The sequence below is a fragment of the Marmota flaviventris genome, chromosome 1, assembly GCF_047511675.1.
Source record: "Marmota flaviventris isolate mMarFla1 chromosome 1, mMarFla1.hap1, whole genome shotgun sequence".
In the NCBI taxonomy this organism is placed as follows: domain Eukaryota; kingdom Metazoa; phylum Chordata; class Mammalia; order Rodentia; family Sciuridae; genus Marmota; species Marmota flaviventris.
In genome coordinates, this window is record NC_092498.1 from 12,617,213 (window position 1) to 12,631,958 (window position 14,746).

The 14,746-nt window shown below is 50.1% G+C and overlaps 1 protein-coding gene across 1 annotated transcript; it reads left to right on the forward strand.

Annotated features, from left to right (window-relative positions):
* Positions 1-550: 550 nt before the first annotated feature.
* Positions 551-14,577, forward strand: Trpv6 (transient receptor potential cation channel subfamily V member 6). The gene is made up of 15 exons (XM_027943411.2): positions 551-678; positions 8,189-8,286; positions 8,433-8,555; positions 8,919-9,056; positions 9,363-9,461; positions 9,587-9,759; positions 10,237-10,383; positions 10,465-10,677; positions 10,992-11,078; positions 11,177-11,253; positions 11,485-11,650; positions 12,002-12,068; positions 12,455-12,723; positions 13,808-13,914; positions 14,286-14,577. Exons 1-15 carry the CDS (start codon positions 551-553, stop codon positions 14,575-14,577), a joined length of 2,184 nt encoding a protein of 727 aa, XP_027799212.1.
* Positions 14,578-14,746: the final 169 nt, after the last annotated feature.

The window sequence follows — 14,746 nt, forward strand, 5'->3', positions numbered from 1 at the left end:
AAGGGTGCTCCTTCCTGCAGCCCCTTGATCCTGGGAATGGATCTGGCCCTCCTCCTCCTCTCAGGTGAGGCTGACCTGTCCAGGCCTTCCCAAGACAGGTCACTGGGTGTCCCAAAGTCCAGGGGAGAGCTCTCTAATCTCTTTGAAGGCCTCCCCTGCAGAGACTGGCCTGGGGGCAGGGAGAGAGTCCCAGGGTGGAGAAAGAGAGGAACTGACGCAAGGCCCCCAGGTAGGCAGGACTGCGGGCCTGTCTCTTTAAATCTCAGGTAATTTGGGAGGAGAGAGGGAGTGTCCCTCCAGCTCACTCCCAGCAGGAGCTCCAGGCGGACCAGCCCGGCAGAATCCCAGCTCTGCCAAGAGTAACAAACTCGGAGCCCTCTGCAGACAGCTAGGCGGCCACAGGGAGCTTCCCAGGGCCTTGAAGGAGAAGTAGGAGACGGGACCTCTACAGGGAGAGGGCAGGCCGGCTCTTGGGGTTGCTGATGTGGCCCCAAGGCAGAGCCCAGTCGGGGTCTGGCCTCAGCCCCCCAAAGAGCAGTTTCTGCACTCCATGGGGTTGTCTCTGCCCAAGGAGAAGGGGTTAATTCTGTGCCTATGGAACAAGTTCTGCAGATGGCTCCACAGACAGGAGTCCTCGGCTCAAAGCCGAGATGAGCAGAACCTGCTGCAGCAGAAGAGGTAAGTCCCACTGTCTACTCCCCTTCCCAGCCCCAGGCTTGTACCCCCGTCAGCCCCCTTCACCCCCGTCTTTACTTGCCCCCGCTCCCCGGCTGCGCAGATGGTGCTCCACGGCCTGAACCGGCTCCTTGGGCGCACCTTGTCTCTAGAGTCTTGGCCTGTGGGGCTCCCTGTCTGGATGCCAGGTCACAGAGGAGTGGCTACAGGGCGCAGGTGTCCATTATCTTCACCATCTCCTTCAATCCCAGAGCCTTTAGTGAGTGCCTCCCTAATGGACAAGGGACTTCCCTGGGCCTTGTAGGCATGGTGCACAGGCCCCTCACCGCCAAGGTGCTAGCGGGTCAGGTCAAGCTTCATATATTCTCTTCTCTGTGCCCCCCAAACAATCTCCCTGGAGGAAACACAGAGCACACATGCATACATGTAGGAATGAGGGCAAGACCGAATGAGTAAAGCCGAAAGGGGACTAGTAACCACTAGTAATCACACATAGGACAAAATGTGAAAGAGTTATCATCTCCGCATTGATCTCAGACCTTGACTAAGGCTGTGCTATCTTCCAGGCACCGGAGGGGGCGGGGGCGGGCATGGGTACCTGGCCAAAATACCAGATGTGCAGAGGACCAGGCTCCCCCACATTCTCATTCAGGTTGGGGGATTTGAGAGGCTCTAGAGTTTGAGCCCTAGGCAAGTCTCACTGTTGCCTCCAGTCCTGAAGACCTCTCTCAACTCCCTTGACGCCTACGCTTCACCCCCCAATGCCAGCTCAGAGCTGGAGTTGGGAGCAGGAGAGAAGAGAAACCTGTAGGATCTTGGAGCCATCCTGCTGTGTCTCCCCTCCCAAGTTTCTAATGGATTTTCCCACCCAGTTGATGACAGCTAGAAGGAAGTTCAGAACTTTGGGGTTTTCCCTGGGCCCCGAATGAGGCAGATAATATGTCTCTTCATAGAAGAAAATCTGAAGGTTTTGTGTCTTGGGGTTTTTCTCCGTCTCTGAAAGCAGGGGTCTGCCTTGGCTGGCTGGAAAGCTGCCTGGGGGTTTCCTCTGCTTTGCTCAAGAATTCTGGGCTGGGATGTGCCCTTCTTTGAGTTGTGACTTCCTGTCTCTCACATCAGCCACCCACCTCTCTCCCCCCAGGCCTGGGAGAGTGGGGGCTGGGACACATGTCTGGCTGATGACGTCTTGGGGCAACAGAGTGGCATTGTTGTTAGAGAATAGGTCGTCACTGGCTCTACTCATCCTCTTCCCACTCCTGGGACCCTAGGGCTGGGGGCACCAGGCACAGAGCACCGAGAGGCCTGGGTAGGTGAGCTTCCCTGTGTACTGCTATGACGGGAGGACATTGTAAGGGATTTGGGCTGGAGCATCCCGGTCCAGGCTGAGCATAGGTTCTTTCCAGTCTTGTCTGCCTCTAGTTCTTCCTAAGATCAACTAGTGGGCCCATTCTGCCATCAGCTGGGGACTCTCCTCCATTCCCTGACCTCTGCATCTATTTCTGTTTCTTGCCCTCTACCTCTAAACACCAGGTGTCCATAATAATGGCTCCTCTTTGGATGGCACTTCCCAAAGGGAGTGAAATTTTCTGGAAGGGGACTTTCCTAGTCTGTGTGATTAACTAGACAAAGGAAGACACACTGGTAATTGGAAAATCATGGGATGGCCATGCAAATAAGGTCAGTATGGAGAGGTGAGGGTTGAGCTGAGGAGAGATAGGAAAAAACAATGTATTGAGAACCTGGAGGTGAATAGCTTCCAGCTCCTACCTTGTCTCGTGTAATCTCAGATTCAGGCTGAGGAGGTAGGGCCTCACGTCCCTGTAGGAATGAGGCAGACCCAGGGCCCATGAGGGAGGAAGAGGTGAGTCAGAATGTGTGCTGAGGGGGACTTGGAGGGGAACTTCAGGGTGGGGTCAGGTGCGGTTCCATGGATGGTCCAGTGAGAAGGTCTCTTTCTTGGGTCTTCATCAGACAGCCTCCTACTTAAATCCACGTTGTGGGGTCCAAGTTGAGTTCTCAACTCTCTCCCATTTCTTCCAGATCACCTCTCCCTCTGGCTCAAATTTTTTCACTTCTTGATAATCATTGCATTCAACATTTGAGCATACGACACGTCACTAGGTTTGGAGAATGAACAGGACACATTCCTACTCTCAAGGGCTCACGTTCTGAGGGGAAAAATGTACCCAAATGCATATACACTAGGCCCTCTGCACCTGCAGATTCAATCACTTTTTCTTTTTTGGTCTGTGGTGCTAGGATGGAACCCAGGGCCTTGCTCATGCTAGATGAGTGTTCTCCCACCAAGTTATATTCCCAGCCCTTGCTTCAGCAAATTCAACCAAACCTTGGAGAGGAAATAATTTTTAAAAAGTTCTGTTGTTGCTGACATGTACTGTGTGGTTAAGCACATGATGGTCGTGTTGTTATTTCCTAAACAATACGGTAACAACTATTTACACAGCGTTCACATTGAATTGGGTCTCACAAGCCATCTAGAGATGTGTGTAAATTATATGCAAACACCACACCACTGTATATAAAGGACCTGAGCATCTGTGCATTTCCATATCTGTGGAAGTCCTGGTGCAATCCCCTTCCCAGACTGGAGGGATGACTGGATGTGGTTAAAGATGAGCTTGGTGAAGGTCATCAGAAGGGGACAGACCAGTGCAAAAGGGAGCACAGAGGAGGAAGCTGCCATATCTGATTTCAGCCCATGCTGGCACCTTCTCTCCAGGAGCAAAGGCAGGTATACTGGAAGGTTCTCTGTAGTTTTCTACAGTTATGTAGGTACATGGACGAACACAGGTGAACTGAAGTGTCTGAGAACACTAAGCTCTGGCACGCCTGAGCGTGCTCCACTCACTCCTGCCTCAGCAAACACACATCATCGACTTGCATGGACACCCGTCTACTTACATGAAGGTATCGTGGTAGTTAAAAAGATGGCCAGGCTCCAAGTCTCTAAAGAGCCACTTTCCGCAGATTTTGGCTTCCTCATCCCATTGCCAGGAGCCTCAGCTGGAGGGAGGACCCACAAGTGCTCAGTGAATATTGCTTCCCACACATGACTGCTCTCTTCTTCCTCTGTGGTCACTGCCCCAGGCATACCCCCCACCTCCCAAGAAAAACCAGGAGGAGCCATAAAACTTGAAGAACCACATAATTCAGTGGTAAGAGCCTGGGGCTATGTTCTTGGCCAATCTTTCTGCCTTTTAACCCTGTGTAATCTTCTGGCAATGATTGGCCATGCTGCCTCAGTTTACTTTTTTGAAAAATGGGAGAATTAACCCAATCATGCTAAAGGGTGATAATGAGCAAAAGAGATATATTGCTTTGGAAACTGAATGGTGTGTTTAACAAGTGGGATTATTGTGATTAAAAAAAAAATACATCGCAATATAGGGCAACTCCTCAAGATCGCAAGCATCAGAGAGGCTGTGAACTTCCTCCTAGCAGAACAGGACAGAATCTACCAGAAGGTGTGTCCAACCATACTGTGTATCATTCCCATCTCCATCATGAAGGCACATTCATCTGAGAGGGTGTTTGGGGAGAAACCTATGGGATTGATGGGTCTCCACATGGTCCCCTCTGTGGTCTCTGAGCCTTCTTCCAACCCTTATTAGCATTAAGAACAGTGATGGCGAAATGGCTAATGGGGCACTCATCCCAGCTCTGCCTCTGGCTTGGTTGGACAAATCACATCAGAGCTCTGGGACTCTGTCACATGAACAGATTAGACTCAATTTCTGGGGACTTTCTAATCTTAATCTTCTGATTTGAGCTTTTCCTCAAGACTGTCTGTATTCTGCTGTTTTCCCCAGCACTAAAAACAAAACTTGACTTGTGTACATGGAACACACAGATATATAAGTACATGAGAACCAAGAGAGGAGTGTGGGGTCCAGGGGCAGAGAGGAGGGAAGTCAAAGATCCTCACTTGGTGGCCTAGAGGTGGCCTGAGTGGAAAATCATTGACTTGTCTTCTCAGAAAAAAAAAAAAAGGACCCGGTTTTGTGCCAGGAACCCCATAGATAGGTTCTACAATCAATATTGAGTGTAGACTTCAATTTTATAATTAATTGAACAGTAAAACAAAAAATTCTAGAACCTGAAAACACCTTTCCTAGTGTGATAATTTCAGATTTGCTCTATAATTCTTTTTGCTACTTAACCAGTGGGAGCTTAAATGGCTTCATTTTTGTTTCTTCCTTAGTTGAGTATTTAATGATCTGTTAAGACAACATTTTGTATGTATGGCAAATTTCTAATTCTCTTTCATGTGAAGAATCCTTTTTTTGTAAAAAAAAAAAATGGATCACGAACACTTGTAACTGGAAGTCAGGGTTTCTCCACCTTGGCATGATTAACATTTGGGGCAGGGTAGCTCTCTGATGGGTGCCATCCTGTATGGGATGTTTAGTAGCATCCCTTCCCTCTGCCAGGAGCACATCCCTGTTCCTCAGTAGTGATCTAAACTCCTCTGATGGGCTGCCATTGGAGAATCTACAAGCATCTTTGATGCTCTTTGCACTTTTCTTATGGAGCCTGAGGATCCTCAGAGATTTGGGGGTCTGCCTCCACACTACAAACAACCAGAACTTGGGCTTTCTCTGCTGTCCCCTGGTGGCCCCATTTTATTATTACAAGTAATGTCTCTCCCTGATACCATGGAACCCATTCACACGCCTACCCAACTTTTTGTTGGATTCTGGAGTTTGCAATCAGAAGAGGCGATTTTCCAAAACACTTTGCTGGGTTGGATTATAAGTTGTTTCTTCACCCAGAATGTGCTCTGGTTAGGTTATCAGATAAAATCCAGGATACCCAGTTCAAGGTAAATCTCAGATTAACAAAGAGTAAATTATTAGTGTTAGAGTATCACAAATATTGCATGGGATATATTTTTAAAAAATAGTTATGGATGTAAAATTAAAAATTAACTGAGCATCTTGTATTTTTACTTTACAAATCTGGCAAACCTAGGTTCTCTCCAGTCCCACTAGAATATCTACAGAAGCAAGAAAAGGAAGATATAGGGATTGGAGGCTTGAGGGGGGACGTCTGCAGGCTTCAGAGATGAATAGGGCCCTTTCCTTGGGGCCTAGGAATAGACAGATGCTAATTACAACCCAAAGAATGAGATGCCGGAATAAAAGTAAAGCCAAAGGAGAGAGTAAAGAATATGCTGGGGAGGGTGTGTATATGTGAGTGTGCCCCATTCTAGTGCAGGTTCTGAATATCTACAGAAGAGGATTTGGGCAAATGGCCGGAGGGGTGGTGGTGATGGGGAAGGAGGTGTAGGAAGCTTTTCTGCAGCTGTTTTTGCAGGCCAAGCATACTGTTTTTCGTTTAGATATATGTTTGCTTAAGGTTGGCTCAGGGGATGGCTTCTAGAGAAAATAAGGAGGGGCAGTAAAATCAGGCCACCTTTTTGGCCCTGCTAGGGATTCATCCATTGCACAGCTAGCTCTGGTGAGCGCCCACTGCATTCTCAGCTTCTCCCCCAGCAGCGCAGTGCAGAATAGACAATGAACAATTCAGGGCCCCGGGAGTCAATTCTAGGAGGAGGGAGCCCTGTGGGCGCAGGCATAGGGAAATCCATGTGCTCTGTGGAGCTGAGACGTGTGTGGTGAGACCAAAACGCAGGGTGGAAGGAGTGAGTGGGAGGAGCAGCAAATGGAAAAATCGTTCTACAAAGACCGTAAAGGACCTCTGTGTTCCCTCTCCTTGGGCACTGAGGGACCCATCCGAATATGATAAGCTGTGATTGCAGGTGGCATTTAGAAAGGTTGTCTTGGCAGCCTCCGGAAGAAGGGGTTAGGGGTATGTAGGGTGCAGGGGCTCTAGTTAGGAGAATATTTTGCTAATCTTGGGCTAGAGAATGAGGACATGACTTAATGAAAGTTAGCAGGAGCAAAAAGGAAAGGAATGAATGGAGATGGAACTTGGATGTTGGAGTGACCAGCCTGGTGGCTGCCCATGTGGCCTGGAGGGGAGGAAGGAGCTATGGTTGGGGAGATGTCCGAGTCATTTCTCCTCTTCTGGATTACCCTCCCAACCCCAGTTTCACAGTAGGTTTCTTGTAATCACACTGCTGGCACTTCAGGATATGAACTCCTGTTGATGTTTTCTGTTTGTTTGTTTTGGTATATCATGTAATTGGCCACTTATAAATAAATAGGATTATTTCATTCACTCCTATAGAAAGACCAAATGGCTCAAGGCTGAGAGAGAAAATTGAATAGAAGGTAATCCATATGTCTTACTTGGAAAAAGTTGTGATTTTATGAGTTTTTTAGTTCATTGTCAGAATAATACTAGAGAAATCTGGAGAGTCATAGAAGATAATTTTCCCCTAAAGCAAGTGAAAAGCAGATAATAAAAAAGGAAAGACTAAGGACAAGAAAATACAAATTTTTAAAAAAGATCCTATGAATCCAAAATCAGAGAAGCCCAAAAAGAACAAAAGGAAAGAATGGGAACATTCAAACCTGCATGGCATTCAATGAATGAACCCTACTAATTAGATTTTCCAGCTTCTCTGCATCTATCATTGTTGGCCATAGTTTATATTTTCACAAGTGCTAAGCTCTAGTGTGTGCTGTTTGAAAGTGGAGTTTCCTGAGCATGCCTGGATTGATCACCTTTGGTAATTTGCATGCACGGAGCATACTCAAATAGCTACTGACTTGAGTGATGCTCCTCAAAATTTTAATATGCACAAGAATCAGTTGGAATTTTCTTAAATTACAGACCCTGGTTTTCCAGGTCCAAGGGTGGGCCTGAGAGTTCATATTTCTTATCAGTGCTCATAAGATGCTAATGATTTCTTTAAGAAGAAAGGGCATAAAAATAACATGTGAGAAGAAAGAAGAGAGACAGGGAGAGAGAGAGAGCGAGCAAGAGAGGGAGAGAGAGAGAGACAGGCCTTTACAAACAAGCAGCTCTCACTTTTGGACTGAACCCCAAAGATGCTACCCTCAGGAGGAGGAAAAAGCTAGAATAAAAGGAATTTCTGAGAAGGTCAAATAGGCAGAGCATCACAACAGGAAAAAACTGGTTAGCCTCTGCATGTTGACTTCCTCCACAAACATGAGGGAGGAACTTCTTGTACCCCTAGTCCATGCAAAACAAGGCTTATCCTGAAGACAATCTCAGGGCAACCAGGAGGCTAACCCAGGACCACTCCAGAGGTAAACAGGTCAGGAGGTGAATGCATACTGAGTACAACTCCTCCCCCCTCACCTGATATGCAAGATAACACTAACACGCACTGTACATTCTGGTCCCGCACTCAGGGTATGGCAAGCCAGTCATGACACTCTCCCACTGACTGGCCAGGTGAAGAAAGACTAGGTGACCTTTGCTCTGCCATGGTCCCACCTGCCTGGGTCAAGGGCCTTGGGGTCCATCAGATACAGGTTCTGAAGGACAAAGCCTCACCACTTGATCCACCACTGAGCGTGCTCACTGTCACCACTTCTCTTCTCCCATTCCTTGGTAGGATCTGGGAGTCTCCTCTCCTTCTAGCAGCCAAAGAAAATGATGTCCAGGTTCTGAGCAAGCTGCTCAAGTATGAGGCCTGTGAGGTGCACCAGAGAGGTAAGGATCAGAGCCCAGCACCCATCCATCTACTGGGCCAGCCCCGGACACAGGACTTCCCAGGAGAGCCCAGGACCTTGAGTCTGTACTGTCCCCACTCCTCTGCTCCATAGAATCCAGGTGACTCTTTTCTTTACAAATGCCAGGAGCCATGGGGGAAACAGCGCTGCACATAGCAGCCCTCTACGACAACCTGGAGGCCGCCATGGTGCTGATGGAGGCTGCCCCAGAACTGGTCTTTGAGCCCATGACATCTGAGCTGTATGAAGGTGAGGGCCCGTGGGCCCATCCAGGGTAAGAGATGGGGTGCACTGAGATATTTCCAGCTATCTCTGTAAGGGATCATTTGGGGAAACCAGAGGGAGCAGATGAGTGTCCCTTCTCTTTATTCCCTTCCCGGGAATTCTCCTTTCTTCCTTGTCGTCCTCACATTCCTAGAACACCTGGCTTCTGAAACCCAGAGGCCAAGAGGAAGAGATGGGGGTCAGCTGGGTCTCCTGGGAACCTTGAACACCCAAGCGATTCCAGTCCTCCATCCCAGTCTGCCCTTAGGAAGGAGACCATGGGTTCACTAGTGAGGTCTCTTCAGGGTACTGGGGACACTTTGTGACTGATGGCTCTCTCTGGGCCAGGTCAGACTGCCCTGCACATCGCTGTCATGAACCAGAACGTGAACCTGGTGCGCGCCCTGCTGGCCCACGGGGCCAGCGTCTCTGCCAGAGCCACAGGCACCGCCTTCCAACGCAGTCCCCACAACCTCATCTACTATGGTGAGGGCAGGGCCAGGCTGGGAGGAAGGGCAGGTGGACAGCCAGGTCGAGGCCAAGAGCTGGGCTAAGCAGGGCCTTGCCCTCAGCTCCATCTGTGGGGAAGCAGAAGGGCAGCCCTTACAGGACTTAAGGCCAGAGGCCAATTCCCAGGACCCTCTTCAGTGTCCTTCCTCTGGTTCTGCTGGACAAGTGCCCCATGCCCTGAGCTGAGATGTGGGAGGAGCAAGCAGGCAGTCACCTGGGAGAAACTGCCCCCTTAGCTCGTGACCCTGTGGTCTCCTGCCATGGATCTCTCTATGTCCCCAGGGGAGCACCCTTTGTCCTTTGCTGCCTGCGTGGGCAGCGAGGAGATTGTGCGGCTGCTCATTGAGCACGGAGCTGACATTCGGGCCCAGGACTCCCTGGGTAAGAGCTGAGATGGGAGGGGGTGTTGGGATGTGCCTGGGGGTGTGAGGGAGGACCAGGGGTGGGGAATGGGACCACCAAGGCCTTTAGACCTGTGTCCACATGCCAGCCCGTGTCCTCCCTAGGAAACACAGTGCTGCACATCCTCATCCTGCAGCCCAACAAAACCTTTGCCTGCCACATGTACAACCTGCTGCTGTCCTATGATGGAGGGGACCACCTGCAGCCCCTGGAGCTCGTGCCCAATCACCAGGGCCTCACCCCCTTCAAGCTGGCTGGAGTAGAGGGCAACACTGTGGTGAGAGGCTCCCCAGCCCTAAAGGGCCTCTCTAGTGACCCACATCCTACTTTGCTGCCCTGGGAGGAAACAGATGTTAATGCACATTCCTGATGCCTGGGTCCCTTTCTCAGCTCAGATTGGGGTTTTCCTCCTGATTTTTATCTTTCTTGTTCCTGTTCCATTTCCTGCCCACTTTCTCTGACCTGAGTATTGGGGATTTAATCTAGATCCAGGCTTGGTGTCTGTAATGCCCAGGGCCATATATCCTACCCAGAGCAGCAGCCCTTCCCTTCTCTCATCTTCCTTCCTGAGCTCTGGAGAGGGTCATGGGGAAGGAAGATGAATTTGACGTCAGAGTGAACATGGCTGATGCTGCCTCTTAAATTAAGGGCCTCTGCCCTCTCCAGGGCTGCTCTCCTCCTGGATGTGATTCTGCTCCACCCTTTATGGCATCCCCTCTGCCTGCAGCTCCTGATGCTCTCCACCTTCCCTCAGATGTTCCAGCACCTGATGCAGAAGAGGAAGCACATCCAGTGGACATACGGGCCCCTGACCTCCACCCTCTACGACCTCACAGAGATCGACTCTTCAGGGGATGAGCAATCCCTGCTAGAACTTATTGTCACCACCAAGAAGCGGGAGGTATGGGGGTCTCCCCAGCAGAGGTGGCTGGCAGGATATGCCAGGGTCTCAGAGTCACCTGTTCTACTCTTTCTGCTGCAGGCTCGCCATATCCTGGACCAGACTCCAGTGAAGGAGCTGGTGAGCCTCAAGTGGAAGAGGTATGGGCGGCCCTACTTCTGCGTGCTGGGTGCCATCTACCTACTATACATCATCTGCTTTACCATGTGCTGTGTCTACCGCCCCCTCAAGCCCAGGACCACTAACCGCACCAACCCCCGGGACAACACCCTCCTCCAGCAGAAGCTCTTCCAGGTGATCCCCCAGGAGTGGAGGACTAACAGGGCAGGACGCTGCTCTCTGCTCTTTCTCAGTTTGGTCCCACTGCCCTGTTCTCAAATCCACATTTCTCCCCTCACATGTCTGATATATGGGTCCAGAGTCAAAGCACACACACACATAGAAACACCTCTCTCTCTCTCTCTCTCTCTCTCTCTCTCTAGGAGCAGCCTGAGACTAACCAGACCTAAGGGGTTAGAAAGGTCTGGGCTTGTGGCTGTAGGCTCCAGGAAAGATAGAGCAGATGCATGAGAGCCCTGGATGCTCTGAGCATCTTTTTATCCCCTCAGGAGGCCTATGTGACCCCCAAGGATGACCTCCGGTTGGTGGGGGAACTGGTGACCGTCATTGGCGCTGTGATCATCCTGCTGGTAGAGGTGAGGTGTGGATGGAATCCACAGTGAAGCTGTTGTCCCAGAGATCCAGCCTAATGCAGGTCTTCAAGTGCCTTTGTGTCTCTCCAACTTCTCTTCAGATACCAGATATCTTCAGGTTTGGTGTCACTCGCTTCTTTGGACAGACCATCCTTGGCGGACCATTCCATGTCATCATGTGAGTCTCTGATCTCTCACTCCCATCCCTTTCCTCTTAGGTCTCCAGTTTCCTTCCCTGGATTCCTTTCTAATCTTAACTCCAGAGATCCTTCTCCAGTGATGTGTGTCCCTATGTGTGCACAGGCTGAGTCTGAATGTGTGGGGACTGTCCCAGTTATACCCTTGCTGCCTGGTGGCTTGTATAATCCCAGCCCTCTACTCATCACCTCCCTTACTGCTCTCCTCCTAGCGTCACTTATGCGTTCATGGTGCTGGTGACCATGGTGATGCGGCTCACCAATGCAGATGGGGAGGTGGTACCCATGTCCTTTGCCCTGGTGCTGGGCTGGTGCAATGTCATGTATTTTGCCCGAGGATTCCAGATGCTGGGCCCTTTCACCATCATGATCCAGAAGGTCAGTGCTTTCCGCCCAAGCTTCCTAGAGAGAGGTCCCCAAACCAAGCTTTTGTAGAGGGCCAAATACTCAATATTTCAGGTTTTGTAAACCATATATGGTATTTGTTGCATATTCTTCTTTACTTTTAAAAAACAATCCTTTAAAAATGTTGAAACCATTCATCCAACCAATATTAAAACCATTCAAAAGCCACAACAGGCCAGGTAGATTTGACCTGCAGGCTATGGTGTGCTGACCTGTATCTTGGGGCATGGAGCTGTTAGAATAACTGGTGCTAGACCTGCTAGCTCTGGATGGAGCAATTGCTGAGAGAATGTGTGATGTTCTCTTTGTCTCATCCCCTTTTAGATGATTTTTGGTGACCTCATGCGGTTCTGCTGGCTGATGGCTGTGGTCATCCTGGGCTTTGCTTCAGGTAAATTGCCTATCCAAAATGGGGGCCATGGAGGAAGGGGTTGGGGGGACCTACAGGGTACAGAATGCCTCTGGCTAAACTTGAGGGAGGGAAGGAAGGAGGGGGGAAGGCAAAAGTCAAAGGAGGCCGTGCAATGTCTGAGGATGCGATATCCCTCAGAGGTAGGGAAAATTGGGAGTGCTCGGGAGAATGGCTCTTGGGATCAGGAGGCTGAATCTTGTAGAAAATGTGGAACAAAAGAACCTGGAAAAAAGGAGAGTTGTGGGCTGAGATGGTGATCCTGGAGATGAGGAAGGCGATAGGAAGGCAATGTGCAGCAATGAGCTGGCCGTGGGCTGGTCATGATACAGTTGCCATGGTAACTCTCACCCCCTTGGGTGGAGCAGCCTTCTATATCATCTTCCAGACAGAGGATCCCGACGAGCTGGGCCATTTCTATGATTACCCCATGGCACTGTTCAGCACCTTCGAGCTGTTCCTCACCATCATTGATGGTCCTGCCAACTATGACGTGGATCTGCCCTTCATGTACAGCATCACCTACGCTGCCTTTGCCATCATCGCCACACTGCTCATGCTCAACCTCCTCATCGCCATGATGGGCGACACTCACTGGCGAGTGGCTCACGAGAGGGATGAGCTCTGGAGGGCTCAGGTGAGCTCCCAGTGGCTGGGTAGGTTCTTGTAAGTCATCCTCTTCCTGCCCAAGAAATGCCTATGCTCAGGTAGAAGCAGGTATTCTGGCCCTACGTGTGTTGGATAATTATTGCACAGCATGGAAAACAATGCCAAGTGTGCAGAAGAATTGGATTAGCAATACAATAGAGAAATAGTGGACTCTCCCGAAAGAATTCCTCATTGTTTTCCCAACACTGAAAACCTTAAATCTCTTCTAGAATACTCAACAGGAATCAAAGCTGACAGTGGCCAAAACCACATTCAGTCAATTTTGCTTCCAAGTGAGAATGGAAGTTTTAAGTTTTCTTGACAATATTTAAGTCTGCAAAATCTGACCCAGAAAAAATGGAAGTGTTAAAAATAATGCCATAAAAAATTCCTATCCTAGCAGAACCTATCTTCAGCCATATGATGAAGATGGGCATAAGACAATTAGATGAATAAAATCCCCATTTAAAAATATACTTAGAAAAGAATTGAGATCAACAAAGATAATTTCAGCAAAATAAAAACGGAAATTCCAAACACTAGAAGGCATTTAACTATGAAAACAGTGAAACCTAAGCTGACTAAATGAGATTTGCTCTGGGAAATATTTTCTCCTTGAAAATGTACTGATACTAGATTTGCAAGTAGGTGTTTATGTCTATAAATGGCCATTATGTGGGGTCAGGTTATTCTGAGGCCCTGAAGACTCCTTTCTGTTTGCTTCCCTCGTCTCCCTATCCTCCTTGGAAAAGATCTCTCCTTCTAAGGAGAATCTCCACATCCCAGCTTCACTCTGCCTGGCTTTGCCATGAATGTCATGTTGTTGGGTGAAAACGTGTGGGGCTCAAGTCCCATCAAACTCTTCCTGAGAAGAGGCTCAACAGAGTTCAGACTACCATTCCAGATCAGGGATGTGGCTCACCCTTCTGGGAAGCCATGAGCTGCCGAGTTTCCTGGCTGTTGTAAAACTCGTCTCTGCTGGGCCTGCCCTTCCTCCCCCATTCTTCTCAATCTACATTGCCTGGTCTGTACCTGGGCTCCTTTCTGACTCTCCCCTTTGTCCCCACATGCAGGTGGTAGCCACCACGGTGATGCTGGAGCGGAAATTGCCTCGCTGCCTGTGGCCTCGCTCCGGGATCTGCGGGAGCGAGTACGGGCTGGGGGACCGCTGGTTCCTGCGGTAAGTCATGGTGTTGGGTAGGCGTCCCCTGAGCAACCACTTTTGCAGGGGACCCCTTTGCTCCGACAACCTCCGTCTCCCCAGGGCCCCATGGAGGCCTGGGTGTCCCCTAGGCCCCATATCCACTGGCTGGATCATGACTACTGAGAAAGTGGCCCCATCAGGAGCATCCTAAGAGCTGGTGGACCAGAGTCTGCTATTTCCTGGGCCCTGGCTGCTGAGGGCCAGGTGTCCCATGCCCATGACCGTTTGCAGAGGGGAAAGGCCAATAGTGGTGGGGCTGGGAAGCAGGTGGATAGGAGAGAGGCATTGGTCTTGCCTCTCTTCTTCGGCCCCTGCTCCCCCTCACGTCCTCCTCCTGCGCTCTACAGAGTGGAAGACAGGCAGGATCTCAACCGGCAGCGAATCCGTCGCTACGCACAGGCCTTCCAGCCGCAGGAAGTCCTCTGTTCTGAGGGCTTGGACAAAGACTCAGGGGGAAAACCAGAGGGGTGCCGTCCCTTGGGCCCCCACCTGTCCTTTCCTACACCCTCAGTGTCTCGAAGCACCTCCCGTAGCAGCATCAACTGGGAAAGGCTCCGACAAGGGACTCTGCGGAGGGACCTGCGGGGGATGATCAACCAGGGCCTGGAGGACGGGGAGGGCTGGGAATACCAGATCTGAGCACTCTCCCTCACTGCGAGCATGAAAACAAAACAAAGCAAAACCAACAAGAACCTAGGGGTCTCATCTCCCAGGTCCCCGGGGGAAAGGGGCAGACCATGAACGCTAAGCACGTTGGGAATTACTGCTCCAGGCCTCCAGGATGCCTTGAGCTGGGCAAAGAGAAGCT

Coding starts and splice junctions, on each gene's coding strand:
- Trpv6 (XM_027943411.2), top strand. CDS start 551: ATGGGGTTGTCTCTGCCCAAGGAGAAGGGGTTAATTCTGTGCCTATGG. Junction 9,057..9,362: donor CCACAACCTCATCTACTATG/GTGAGGGCAGGG, acceptor CTATGTCCCCAG/GGGAGCACCCTTTGTCCTTT. Junction 9,760..10,236: donor GAGTAGAGGGCAACACTGTG/GTGAGAGGCTCC, acceptor ACCTTCCCTCAG/ATGTTCCAGCACCTGATGCA.